This window comes from Eutrigla gurnardus (assembly GCF_963514095.1).
Source record: "Eutrigla gurnardus genome assembly, chromosome: 11".
Lineage (NCBI taxonomy): Eukaryota > Metazoa > Chordata > Actinopteri > Perciformes > Triglidae > Eutrigla > Eutrigla gurnardus.
In genome coordinates this window covers 3,325,524-3,340,466 of record NC_139925.1, presented here as the reverse complement: position 1 = coordinate 3,340,466, position 14,943 = coordinate 3,325,524, and the positions used below count along the sequence as shown (strand labels likewise).

Sequence of the window (14,943 nt, the reverse complement as noted above, 5' to 3'; positions counted from 1 at the left end):
CCGGACATGGCAGGACAGCTGTGAGGGGGGTTGTGTGGTGACCAGGTCCAGGAGTCTCTCTCCCAGGAGCTTCACTCCGGCCAAGAGAGCCGAGTCTCACACCTGCAGGAAAAACTTTTTTAAAAGGCAACTGTTTACTTCCTCCAAAAACGTGTTGTTTGCAAGAACAACTTTTTACTGGAAGTGCCACCAGGGTGTGTGTTTTTTATTCTCTTCCTTTTCCACTGTCCTCAATCATTTGATCTTGGCAGGTGTTTTTTTTTTGTTTTTTTTTGGTAAACACCAAAATCCTCAACACCTGTTGCCAGACGCTTTTTCCTGTCTGCCAACTCTCACCGACGCCGCTCCAACTGACACGCTGTCGCACAGTTGTGTACGTAATGAAATAAACAACTGTGGCATCACCAAAGTAGGGAGGCGTGTTTTTTTTTTTCCTGGATGGAAGTCAATTGGCATACGATGACAAAAACATCAACAAAAAGCAGACATTCCTAGAGCTGCAGCATCAGGGGTGGACAGCTCTCGCCTTCAGAAGCGATGTTCCACACTCCCGTCGCGCTCCGTGCCAGGAAAAGGTCGAGGCCAGCCGAGGCCGGCGATCCGAGGCGCTCCGAGGTGAAGTTTCAGGATGTCAGGGTTTACCTGGTGGAGAGGAAAATGGGTCACAGCAGGAGGAGCTTTCTGACACAGCTGGCCATGTCGAAGGGCTTCGCCGTTGACCGCGTCCTCAGGTTGGGAAATGCTCGCCAATTTATTGTTTTTGTCCGTGACTGAAAAGAGGAAAGAGTCCTTAAAAGCTTTTCTGAATGCGGGAGAGAACATGCTGATGACCTCGTCGTTCGGCTTTCAAGGCCTTTTACTGTAACTCACGACGTCACAAAAGACATCAACTCATAACAAACCTGTTTTCCTTGAAGCAAAATACATTTTATTGATTCATAATTTGAAATTATTCTCATAACAGAAAAAATGTTAAATCAACAACAATAGAATCGGATAAATTCATTGAGCAGCTCTTGTTAAATGGGTATAAACTTACCTTCAGTAACAAAAAAAGGTTTTTGTTCTGTAAGCTGTGCATGTTTGTGTCACTTAGAGACTTTATGAGCTAAAGTCGAGGACGAAGTCGTGGAAGGAACTTTTCCAGGGAGATTCAAAGTGTTGAACTGCATCACCGTGACTTCTTAAGGCATAAAGCCTTGTTTTGAGCAATAAATGCACTATTTTCATGTATAAAATATGAATTTAATGTCTGTAGAAGTAGTTAAAATGATGTGAATAATGTCATGATTGAATTGAGATGAAAAGAGCAGCTCTCTCCTGGGGTTAATTTCTTAAAAAATATATATTTTTTAGAAAGAGCCAATTAGCTAATTAGAGAGCCACTATTGTCTCATGAATAGTTAATTAGGGAGGGTTAGGGCCTACCCCCCCACCCCACTCCTCTCTAAGCCGTACCTCACAACTTCTACATGAAGGAGAAGAAGTTGGCTACTCCAGCTACATCTTGTAGAAAAGAAAGGTAACAGAGCCCACGAAAACTTTTTTAATGAATGTTGGGTAGAAGTTTTTTTATGTGAAGTTACACAAGCGTATCGTGAGCTCGTTCCTTCGCCGTGATGAATCATCTATTGTGTGCGTTGCGGTAATTATGGAAGCAGCGGGCCTTCTTCGTTTCTCTTCTGTCTCTGATTGAGAGCATCTTTTAAATCCCACAGCGAACACAGCAGAACGAACCTCTCGCAGCGCTGTGAGGTCAGCGAGGCTGTTGAAGGAGTCCACTTTGCAATTTGACGTAAAAAAATAGAAAAAATCCCAATAAAGGCATTTTTTTTTCTTCCAAATTTATGTTCCTGTTAAGGGTTTTAAAAAACAAAACAATGTTATCATGTGATTTAGGTTAACAAAGGGTCTTCATGGGTATAGTTAACTCACGCTTCTGTGTGTGTGTGTGTGTGTGTGTGTGTGTGTGTGTGTGTGTGTGTGTGTGTTTGCCAGCCGTTCGCCAGCTTGGCCGTGGCAGCATTCCCAGAAACACAGCTTGAGCGCTCCTTCGGTTACACTCGGCTTGATACAATTGTTTGAAACCAACGACAGGAAGTGGAGCGTGCCCGCCTCAAACTGACATTAATTCTGCAAGCCGACAAAACTGATATCAGCTGTGGTTTTGATGGCACCACCTCTCTCTCTCCTCGTATCTGGTCTAGTTTTTACACAAGTTATAGGCACGTTGCCTCCAGCATATGGTCAGACACACTGGGATGCATTCCTGTGTGCATAATACACACACACACACACACACACACACACACACACACACACACACACACACACACACACACACACACTCCCTCTCCCCTCGGTCTAATTTCAAGTGTGAAGCAGGCTGGATCCAGATATCGACATGCTTGTCCCGGCTGATTGATGAGATTGCAATTGAACGCTGTGATGCTAGTTTAGCTTGTTTTTTTTTACGTTGGATGTTCGACAAGCGTCTTTAAGCCCGCGTTTGGCATGTGTCTCACCCGAATTTTGGCCGTCACCACCTTGGATATTTTACAACCAGTGAAGGAAGTGACCATATTTGGACTTGGAGGATCTGATGAACACAAGCAGCAGAGCGGCACCGTTACTGGATCTGGATCCATTTGGATTCTGGTGTGAAGCTGCTTACAATTGGACTTGTTTTTACAACCAGAGGAGTCGCCCCCTAATGGCCAGCAGAGAGAATGCAAGTTTAAGGCACTTCAGCAAGAAAACATGCCACCAGATACAATCAAACCAAAGAACGTTAAGTTCTTACACAAGTTTAATAATTAAAATGATAAAACGTAATGTAGTAAAGTCATGGTAAAATGGGTAAAACGCCTCAGATCGTGGTTCCTCTTGGTCCCGACAGCTGCATGAATTAAAATGTGAGCGAATCTGTTGTGCGAGTCAAGATGCGTTTGAGGGAAAAAGATTTAAAACGGTCAATTGCCTCTCCCTCATGTTGTTCCTCCGTACATCTCTGTTGATTAGGCGTCGGCAGCTTCTTGAATGAGTTTAATTATCGTTTCGGTCAGATGTGCATTCATTACGCCGACGATGATCGCGTTTATCTCAGTGAAGTCGTCCCGTGGGAGCGGCTGTAAAAGGCGAACAGATCGGGGTAAAAATCTGTTACCGACACACTGAATGTTTGATCCGCCAACCAAGCTGCTGCCATGAGCCGAACCAGGGAGGGCCGTCTCTCCACCCCATCAAAGCCCGTTGACTTTAGCCCGTCCTTGTGTCTGGGCTCGCAGTCCCACAGATTCTGGGAAGTGCTATCTGGCAATCGACCGTTCTTTTTACATTCTGTGCCGCGAACGCATAAGATAATGATCCAAATTCAGGGGGCTGAATAGATAAACATGGCGAGAGGAGAGAGTGCTTTATTTTTTATCTTAATCTTGTTCCACCATAGCAACTCAACCTCCCTTGTGAATTTTAGAGGGAAATCAGCCCCTGAGCGCCAAAATCTCTCATCACTGAGGTTTGACTCAACTTGTTCAAGGCAAGTGGATTCAAGCTTTTTGGAGAGAATAGTGTCCCCTTGGATACCTACAAATGTAGTAATAATGATAACAAACCCTGGATTTGTGTCGTACCTTTCATACGGTGGATGTAAACGACAGCATATTAAGGCCACTGTAAAAAAAAAAAAAAAAAAAAAAACAGAGCCGAGAAAGGGGGGCAATATTCAGAGAAAAGAAAGTTGCAGATTTGCCAATTTCTTAACTCACGAAAAAGTTTATTATGATGTTAACAACTGGCGTTTATGCTAGCTAACTTCCCAAATTTGCGACTTTTTTTCTCTGAATAATGCCCCCCTCGCTCGGCTGCATTTTTTCCCCTACAGTGGCCCTAATACGCCGTTGTATATGTAGCTCAAAATAACGACACGAGAGAATAAACGGTGAGGAAGGTTTTAAAAAAACAAAAAATACTTTACTCAGACGAGGACCTAACACTTGTTTCTGTTTTTTCGCTCTTACTTTATCGGCAATATGTTGTGGTTTCTTTCTTTTGACAAATGTACTTATTGTAAGTGGCTTTGGACAAAAGCGTCTGCTAAATGCCCTAAATGTAAAAAAAAACATGGTGGCTGGACTGCTATGTCGAAGCAGATAGAGGATTAGTTTCGCCAGTGATTTGGCCAATTAGGCCCCAGCCTGAGCTCTGCAGGGACGACTCTTAAAGAGTCTTCCCACTGATTTAACCACGGCAGGAGAGAGGAAGAGGAGGAGCGAGCGGAGGGTAATTATGCACGGCTGGGCGCCCTGATTGGCCATGGTAGTTAGCCCCAGTGGAAGGAAGTAGAAGGGGGAGGAGGCGGCGATGGAGGAAAAGAAGGTCTGTGGAGAAAGTCTTGGCAGAGCTGGAGGAGTGAAAAAAAAAACGCTTCGATGGTTTTCAGCCATCAAACAGTGTAGGGAGGCACAGCGGGTCCGTGCTGATTGTTGTTCGCCCTGTGTTGATCCCCCAAACAGCACGAACGAGACCATGATACTGAGACCTGAGCTGCATTTCAAAAGCCTCACTTGGACCTCTGGACCTCTTGAAAGGCTGCCGAGACAAAGACAGGAAAAGTTGTTTTTGTTAAATAAAAGAAAATAATAAAAAATCAAGCAGCGAAGGAAATCTTTCAGTCGAACAGTTCAAGGTATCCCGGGAAACGTAATCTCTGAACACAGTATCAAGGCCCTTTGTCATTAATAAAAACTGAATAACTTAACAAAAACACGTTTTCTCCATCAGATTCTCACTGCGAGCGATTTTGTCAAACGTCAACATGTTATTAAATTCACATCAGAGATTTATGTACTTCTGGCCTCGCTAGTAATAGGACATGTGACGTGCTTCTGTCCACCAATCAGAAGATACTTTTTAGTCATAATAAAAGTAAATTAGTGAAGTTACTTATTTGTGTAAAAATGTCCTTTTATTGTTATTCCTTTTATTTATCATCTATATTTAACGTTATAGAGTAAATACATGAATACTTCAAGTTTTTGGGAGCTTTAAAGCAGTTATAATCAATACTTAATAGTAACAATGAATCACAAAATGTTCAAATCAACCAACGAAAAAGTTCCCATCTGCTGTTCGGAGCTTTTTAGGGTCTTTCAGCTTGTTGTTTTTTTTTCTTTTTTTGGTAGCTTCAATATTTTGATTGATTCTCACGGCTCTCATGTTGTCGTTTTCAGCAAAGAATCTCCGATAAACTCCTTGTACTCTACCAGCCGAGCTCCAAAGAGCAGACAGACAAAGGTAGCGACTAGCTGGTGAACAAAGTGGAGAATTTGGTAGCTAAAGTTGTTGGAAGAGACCAAAAACAGAGCAAAAAAGAGCGATCTGAGACCAGCGTTTAATTAATACATGTATGCCTCACTGTGTGGAAGTGACTGGATCATTCTTTTATCTGTAAGGCAACATGACTTTAAACTTGCTCTGACTTTGTTTAACAAAAATGTATCAAATAAAAAATAGATAATTTTCCTCATGTCCATCGCCAGTTTTTGTGCTTTTAAAGCGAGAGGGACTTGAAACAGGAATTAAATTTTTTCTTATAATAATAATAATTTAACAGCTCTAACAGAATCAAACCGATGCAAAAATGAGCCTTTCTGACAGCTTTTTGTCTCCCGTCTCCGTAGCGACGAGGTCACTCACGTGGTGTCGGAGGACCGCCAGGCCGCGTCCCTGTGGGCGTGGCTGAAGGAGCGCGCCCCGAAGAATCTACATAGCATGCACGTGTTGGACATCAGCTGGTTCACCGACAGCATGAGAGAGGGGAGGCCTGTCGCCGTGGAGACCAGACACCTCATTCAGGTTGGTAGTCATGTCACCAACCAGACAGACGTCTCTAGACCAGAGGTCTTCAATGTTTTCAGGCCAAGGACCCCAAGGGCCTATAGAGACCCGGGGGAGGAACCCCCAGGGCCTATAGAGACCCGGTGGAGGGACCCCCAGGGCCTATAGAGACCCAGGGGAGGAACCCCCAGGGCCTATAGAGACCCGGTGGAGGGACCCCCAGGGCCTATAGAGACCCGGTGGAGGGACCCCCAGGGCCTATAGAAACCCGGGGGAGGGACCCCCAGGGCCTATAGAGACCCGGTGGAGGAACCCCCAGGGCCTATAGAGACCCGACGGAGGGACCCCCAGGGCCTATAGAGACCCGGTGGAGGCACCCCCTATTACATATCATATAATGTTCCTTATTAAAGCGGTCAATAATAATGTGTAACAGTCATGTATAACAGTACTTTGTGATGATGTATGCATACAAAGCTAAGCCATTAAAATAATAACTGTTGACAGATTCATATTTTTGAAGGACATATTGCAATAAGGAGGGGGGAGTCAAACAAACCCATCAGCTGGCCCCCCTCCCCCCGAACTAACTGAAACTCACACATACCTCCCCTTGTGGACGCCTCCGACGACCAGAAGCTGGCAGCATAGGGATCCAAGATAAAGAAATATGTTGTCTCCTGTTCCTCCCGCACTCCAACTCCCAGAGTCCCGTTTTTTCATGCCAAGCGCCATCAGTGTGTTCTCCTAACCGCCTGTGACGGTGTCGAACCGTCGGCATGACATCTGCCGTCGTGTTAGAATACCCCCCCCCCCCCCCCCCCCCGAAAAGTGCTTTGGGTCTCGTTGGAGTTGGGCTCATCGGTGTGACACTTTCTGCGTTAAGTGGCGAGGATAGCGATGCCACGGCTGACGTTTATTGACCGTTCTCCCCAGGTAAACCAGGAGCCGTCTCACTTCCTCTTCTCGTTTTTTTTTTTTTTTTTTTGCCAATGAGGTAACGCACGGTGGCATTTATGTGCACGACGCTTCCAGTAGATTGTTTTTTATGAGTCATAAATCCACTTAAGGACTCTCCCATGTAGAGATAAAATATTCTCCAAACCGGTACCACTTCTTCTTCTTCTTGGGAACATTCCCCCCCGGCAGCTCTTTCTCAGTCTGGAGATGCAACGTGTTTTATATTTATATTAGAAATATTCCACACCAAGTCAAGGAGGATTTTTTAAAGTATTAAACCCATTGAAATGTAATATTTTCCATTACGCGCTGCCTTGCCAAAGAGGCCCGTTCAGCTAAGTGGAGAGGGAGGTAAGATGTGCTGCTTGAAAGGAAGGAAAATGGAAATGATTGCCGGGGCTTTAGAGTTTTGCATCTGGCTCCTCGTGAACATGTGCTCGCCTTCCATATTTGGGGTTTGGTGCGTAGGTGCATCTCCCTCTGTGAACCTCTGCGACCTTTTGACCCCCCCCTCCATTCGGCAGCCAGAGTGGATTTCATTAACTCAAGGCAAGTTTGCAGGAATGGGCGAGTTTCCTGCTCGCCGTATCGCCTCATCTCGGCACAGATTTAGTTCAGTTACATCTCCAAAGGTGGAAAAGGACACCAGGTGGGGGATAGATCTGAAAGCTTTAACTTCCACAGAGTTACGGGCCTGGATAATAATCTGGAAAAGCATCCTCTGAATGCTGATGCACAGACAGTTTTGTCTCCTTGGACCCACAACCCCATACTGGATTAAACAAACTGCAGCTCAGGTAGAAAAGTGATGGAGATGGAGAACCCCCCCCTCCTTCCCTTGTTGTATTTGGAAGCAGCCCAGTAAGAACATTTATAAGACAGTTTTACTTTTGATTGGCAGAAAAATCTTCCCGTGAAATATATTCAAAGTACAGGAAAAAGGCTCCTGGCAGATGATAACTGATGAACACATTTTGTTTTGAATCCCTCGCTGATTGATTCAGCCCAGCAGTGTGAGAGAAGTGCGAGCTCCTTTTCATGATCTTTTTTCAAGACACCACCTCTTTTCGTCTGCGACGTCGACGCCAGTCAACACTGAGCGGTGACAATCTCTTCCTCCCCCCCTCCCACCCCAATCCACGGGTAATTTTATGGACACAATGTTCCCTTTTGTGATGTCTAATTGTCTGCAGGAATATTAATATTACATTGGTAATCCTTTTGACACATATATTACAAATGGGGACCCGTTTCTTCATAGAATGGGGGGGAAAAAAAGGCAATTTACAGGAGGCAAATTGGATGATGGCAAGCAGATCTGTAATGCCACGGGTTAGGTAGCGTAATGGATTTGGATGCCACCAGACTGTGAGATGAGAGTCATTAGCCTGTTGCCCTGGAGACACAGAGTCATAAAAATAACTTCTCCGAGGCAAATGGCTACATTTTTTTTTATTTATTTAGTTTTTTTTAATGTAATTCAATTTTGAACTCTTGGCTCTGTGTTAGTCGGGATTAGCCGTACACATATTTACACATTTAGCCTGTCAACAATTTCCCCAAGAGCTCAGAAATGAAATCCAGTGACATGACTGTATGTGTGTATGACTGTATGTGTGTATGACTGTATGTGTGTATGACTGTATGTGTGTATGTGTGTATGACTGTATGTGTGTATGACTGTATGACTGTGTATGACTGTATGACTGTGTGTATGACTGTATGTGTGTATGACTGTATGTGTGTATGACTGTATGTGTGTATGTGTGTATGACTGTACGTGTGTATGACTGTACGTGTGTATGACTGTATGTGTGTATGACTGTATGACTGTATGTGTGTATGACTGTATGTGTGTATGACTGTATGACTGTGTGTATGACTGTACGTGTGTATGACTGTACGTGTGTATGACTGTATGTGTGTATGACTGTATGTGTGTATGACTGTACGTGTGTATGACTGTATGTGTGTATGACTGTATGACTGTGTGTATGACTGTATGTGTGTATGACTGTATGACTGTGTGTATGACTGTATGTGTGTATGACTGTATGTGTGTATGACTGTATGTGTGTATGTGTGTATGACTGTATGTGTGTATGACTGTACGTGTGTATGACTGTATGTGTGTATGACTGTATGACTGTGTGTATGACTGTATGTGTGTATGACTGTATGACTGTGTGTATGTGTGTATGACTGTACGTGTGTATGACTGTATGTGTGTATGACTGTATGACTGTGTGTATGACTGTATGTGTGTATGACTGTATGTGTGTATGACTGTATGTGTGTATGTGTGTATGACTGTATGTGTGTATGACTGTACGTGTGTATGACTGTATGTGTGTATGACTGTATGACTGTGTGTATGACTGTATGTGTGTATGACTGTATGACTGTGTGTATGTGTGTATGACTGTACGTGTGTATGACTGTATGTGTGTATGACAGTACGTGTGTATGACTGTATGTGTGTATGACTGTACGTGTGTATGACTGTATGACTGTATATGTTTATGACTGTATGTGTGACTCTGTTTTGTTTTTTTGTTACGCAGGACATCCAGCCCTCTTTGCCAGAACGTTTGACTCCCGCCGCCGTGGCGACCGTGTCTCAGTACGCCTGCCAGAGACGGACGACCATAGAAAACAAAAACGAGATTTTCACAGTAAGGTTTTCACGGCCTGTTACCTGACCTCACACTGGACACCTGAACTTTTTTATTTATGTGACATTTTCACCTTTAGGTGACAGATGATAGTGTAGGAATGTCAATCAAACCTCAACATGTTCCCACAACCGGTTGGTCTATGTGGACTATGGGACCATATGACAATGTTAACAAATATTTAATAAATATTAATAATACATCAGATCCACCCATCGCTCCTCACAGTCCAAATATGGTCACTTCCTCCACTTGTTGCAACATTTCCAATACAGTGACGGCCAAAATGCTAAACAAGAGATTTCTGAACCGTAGTCCACACACGTCACCATGACGACGTTGACATCTTCGCCCACTAAAAGCAGTCGCTCTGACTTACGGATGTAAAAAAAAAAAAGGCTCCTAATCTGTTCTGCTCTAATTGGACGGCTGGCCCGCTTCACCGACACGACTCTCTCCGAAATTACATTAACCTGCAAATGAGCGTTTGGAGGCACAACGGCTGACATGCCCACGATCCCTGTGCACACGCCGGGGGCTAGCACGCCCTGAGGCGCCAAGATGGACGGCGATGATGAATCTGTCCTCCTGCCATCTGGTGGGGCAGTGTGGTGGTGGTGGTGGTGAGGTGGGGTGGGGGGGTTTATTGGCTGATTGGCTCAGGTGTTGATGAGCTTGAAAGAAAAAAAGAGAAAAGATACTTAAACAATAAACCACCGATCAAATCACACGTGTTAAATTAAACAACATTTTTTTGGTAAATTAATGAATCACAAAAAGCATTTTCCTGTTGCTGTTTCCACTTTCATGAAGGTGAAACTTCTCTGACTATCTTTCGGTCCGTTAGCTGGAAAGAAAGAAAGCAGTGATTTAGAAAACGTCTCTTTGGGCTGTGTGAAGTTATGACGGACATTATTCAGTTATTGTCTGACATTTTATAGACTTAAATTAAATCAGAGAAAGAATGAATCGTAGAAATAATTGACCATTATTAAAACGGTAATGAGTTTAATCGCACCGCCGTCACCTAAAGGAACATTCACAATCTCTGCCCCCCAAAAAGAAGAAAAACGGAGAATATAACTTTGTGTTTTGTTCGTCCTGACTTCTGCTCGGAGGCGCCGCCTCGAACGCCACACAGGATATGAAATCGCAGGTCTGAGATCTGCAATATCAGCGTGAGAGTGAGAAACCCCAGGTGTGTGTGTTTGTGTGGGAGTCTGGAGGATCTGACACAATGACTTTCCAGTGAACGTACATAATAGATGCACACACGTGTTCACCCACACGTGCTCACGTGTTATCCACACGGACCGTACGGATGTGCACGCACACGCTCGCCTCACCTGGGGGGAGGCTAATGTTCAATTACTCCCCCCAATCCCCCCAATCCCCCCAACCCCCCCGGTTCCTTTTCACAGCATAACTCCATAATGAGCGATCCTACTCAGCTTCAAAGAGGACGCTCGGATGAGGGAGGAAGGTTGTTTGTGATGTGGTCTTGAGGAAGCCACAGGTAAAACATGCAAAAATACAGTTTTAAACATCAAACATTTTATGACAGTACTTCATAAGGTTTACAAAAAAAACAGGTGTCAACCTTCAGGTCTAAAAAGTAAAGCCAAGACCTTAAAGCTGCATTCTCTCTGCTGGCCACCAGGGGGCGACTCCTCTCTGCTTGTATAGAAGTCTATGAGAAAATGGTCCTACTTCTCTCTGCTGGCCACCAGGGGGCGACTCCTCTCTGGTTGTATAGAAGTCTATGAGAAAATGGTCCTACTTCTCTCTGCTGGCCACCAGGGGGCGACTCCTCTCTGGTTGTATAGAAGTCTATGAGAAAATGGTCCTACTTCTCTCTGCTGGCCACCAGGGGGCGACTCCTCTCTGGTTGTATAGAAGTCTATGAGAAAATGGTCCTACTTCTCTCTGCTGGCCACCAGGGGGCGACTCCTCTCTGGTTGTATAGAAGTCTATTAGAAAATGGTCCTACTTCTCTCTGCTGGCCACCAGGGGGCGACTCCTCTCTGGTTGTATAGAAGTCTATTAGAAAATGGTCCTACTTCTCTCTGCTGGCCACCAGGGGGCGACTCCTCTCTGGTTGTATAGAAGTCTATTAGAAAATGGTCCTACTTCTCTCTGCTGGCCACCAGGGGGCGACTCCTCTCTGGTTGTATAGAAGTCTATGAGAAAATGGTCCTACTTCTCTCTTGATGTATTATCTCAGTAAACATTGTAAACATGAGTTTATGGTCTCAATCTCTAGTTTCAAGTCTTCTTCAATCCAGCATGATGTTCATTTAGTACATTATGGTCCATTTAGAGTCCACCAGACCAGAAAGCAGGGGATGCTTTAGGGGGCGGGCTTACCTGGGGATTGACAGGTCGTCTTATCTTCACGATATGGTTAAAAGTCACAGAGTCCTGTTTTGACTCAAAGAGCCATCCTAACCTCCTTGACCTTGTGTCAAAAACAAACTATAGAAATATGTTTCCCCCTGAATCCTAGTCGACGATGCAGTTCTGTACAGAAAGGTATTTCTTTTTGCCACTGAAGCAGATTAAATGCAATAACTTGAGGTATTTAAGTCCGGTGTTTTGCCTTTTGCCCTTCTGCCTGTAAAGTCTCTGTTTGGATGTAATTACCAGCCAGCCAATAATACACAGGATATGATCTACTGTTGTGGTGTGCTAACGAGGAGCCAGCCATTGATCCACCATGGTGAAGCTATCCTTGATCTGTGCTGCTCTCTGCTTGATTGCAACGCACAGTAATGATGCAAATCCCCATAATAACACGATGAAAAAGCCTTTTCTCGTGTGAGTTTGTTTTCTCGTGTCTTTTCGTCGGTTTACAGCGCGGCTTGTGTTTCTTTGTGATGTCGTGGGAAATGAAAAGGTTGATAATGACCTCCTCAGTCTCAGTGATCTTTGTGAGACAGTGATACGAACAAAATATTATCACTTTGACTCATTAGTTTTGTGTTCTGGTTCTTAGTTATTATTACGAGCCGTTGAATCATGTGGTAAAGTGGCCGGATATCGATCGCCTCCTTGAACGTCGTCGATAACGTATGCTCGAGAAAGTTCACTGTCAGAGAAGATGCTCGTCTAAAAGCAGCGGTTGATTCTTCACTATGCAAATTTTATCAGCACAATAAGAGACGCTTATATGCAGCACATTGATAAATACCTTCACCTCGTTGGACGGAATCCTGCCGCGTGAGCTCATTATTCTCGGACTCCTTTCAGGCTCCTCACACACACACACACACACACGCACACACACGCGCACACACACACACTGTCACCTAGCAACCACAACGATACCAGCTTTTGTCTTGGAGTCACATCCTTTTCATTAATTATTTGGCTATCTTTATATTAAGAAAGCCCTGTTTTACTTCACTCAAAATATGGACTTCACTATGGAATTATATCCACGATTATTCGTATATATACATATATATATATATATGTATATGTATATATATATATATATATATGTATATGTATATATATATATATATATATATATATATATATATGTATATGTATATATATATATATATATATATATATATATATATATGTATATATATATATATGTATATATATATATATATGTATATGTATATAACAGACTTTAAATAAAGAGTTCTGTAGCTGTAAACGGTGTGTAGGATTGTGACATCGTTTATATTCCAATGAAAACAGAAATAAAAATCTGCTAACTAACAGATTCCCTAGAATGCTTCACACCGGCTCCTTAAAGATTTCTGCCTGTACAATTACAACTGGAGGACTTGGGTGACCCCCCTAAGCCCTTTATGAATTTAGGGCAGAGTGCAGAGTGAATGCAAATCTGCATAACTTCCACAACGGGGGATCTTAAATTGACTGGGGAAAACCACTTGTGCCTAAAAAAGGACTTTCTCAGTATGTAATTATACAATTTGTGTTGGTAGAGATATTTCTGAACTCTGGACGGAGTCAGTGCTAGCTGTTCCAATATTCAGGGACAAAGAAGTGACGCTAATATGCTGTAGTAGGAGGCCATTAGCTTAGCTTAGCATAAAGACTGAAAGCAGGGGGAAACAGCAGTTCAGAAATATCTCTCCCAAAACTCTGAATCACAAAATTGCATAATTACATACTAAGAAAACTTTAAATATTTATATTGATTAAGAAGCAACATTTTAAATGGAAACCATTGCTTGTTTTGGTTGCAGGACAACGAATAAACTGCTAAAGAAACATTTTTTTAACTAAACATATGAACTAGTTTGACAGGGGAGGCCTTCTAAATGACTTCCTGCGTATTCGTGGGTTATTTCGGTGCACGTCTTAGATTTCAACAACAGACAAGAGGAAGTGTCGGAAGGAAAGGAACCTCCGTGGGCCAGCGGGGGGGCTCGCTGGCAAAGCAGGAGGAAGTAGGTGGTGCGTCGAGTCGTCGGAATCGGAGAGAGAGAGAGGGGATGAGCATCGTCCCGGCAACAGCACCCCAGCGAGGTGTCAATCACGCGGCGGTAGCAAGCGGCCCTTCATTCCACAGACGTTATTGATTTATTCATCCCCGGCTCCCTCTTTATCCCTCCACCGTCTCCCTGCCTCGCTCTCTTGTTATGCCCCCCCCCCCCTTGTTGTCTCCTGCTGCGACGGGGGAATCCACACCGTCGACATGCACCATCTTTTTATTATTTATTTATTTATTCTTTATCTGCTTAGCCATGAGTCCTCTGCTGTCATAATTCCACCGTAAGCCTGACGTACGCTGACACAAAAATTGACGTTTATGTCTTGGCTGATTGACGTGCGGCATCGAATGCACGTATATCACATGCACACACACACACACACACACACACACACACACACACACACACACACACACACACTGTGCACACACACACACACACACACTGTGCACACACAGACTAAGGGCAAGGGAAAGAACGAGAGAGAGAATGTGGTCCAGAGAGAAAATGGCTAAACATCCTGAATTTGTTTCCTTTCCAGCAAAAAAAAGCCCTTTAATGTATTGATATGAGCAAACAGCATGGACGAGGAGGCCGGCGGGGGTCGGGTGAGGGGATACGGGAGCACTGAACCTTAAACGCATCACATTGATTCCCTCCCGCTCTCCAGCCGAGTTAACATTCTCAAATCTAAAGAGCTAACACAGAAAAATCCACGAGGGTCTGAAATGTGTCGAGCGTTAACTTAACTCTGTATATGTTTGGTTTAAGTGTTTTGGAAAGCTATAAAAAAGGTTTCAAAAAATATTTTCACAACGTCTTGTTGGTTTTCACGCTGAAATACTCGCTTTTAAAAACTTATTTTCCTAATTTAGACTTCTATTCCTAATCGTTTCATTTAGACGGAGGAGAAAAAAAAGCTGAATAATGTCCACGAGGCTAGTTATTCATCAGATAGAGGAGAGATGATATCCATCTCTCAGCTGCTAATC

At 43.7% G+C, this 14,943-nt stretch overlaps 1 protein-coding gene across 1 annotated transcript in view; it reads left to right on the top strand.

Annotated features, from left to right (window-relative positions):
- Positions 1-482: 482 nt before the first annotated feature.
- dntt (deoxynucleotidyltransferase, terminal) overlaps positions 483-14,943 on the top strand; it is a 67,646-nt gene continuing 53,185 nt past the window's right edge. Inside the window, exons 1-3 of the mRNA XM_084020581.1 lie at positions 483-731; positions 5,682-5,856; positions 9,363-9,473. Coding sequence (XP_083876707.1) covers positions 538-731; positions 5,682-5,856; positions 9,363-9,473 — 480 coding nt within the window. The 5' untranslated portion in view covers positions 483-537. The remainder of the gene's footprint in view (positions 732-5,681; positions 5,857-9,362; positions 9,474-14,943) is intronic.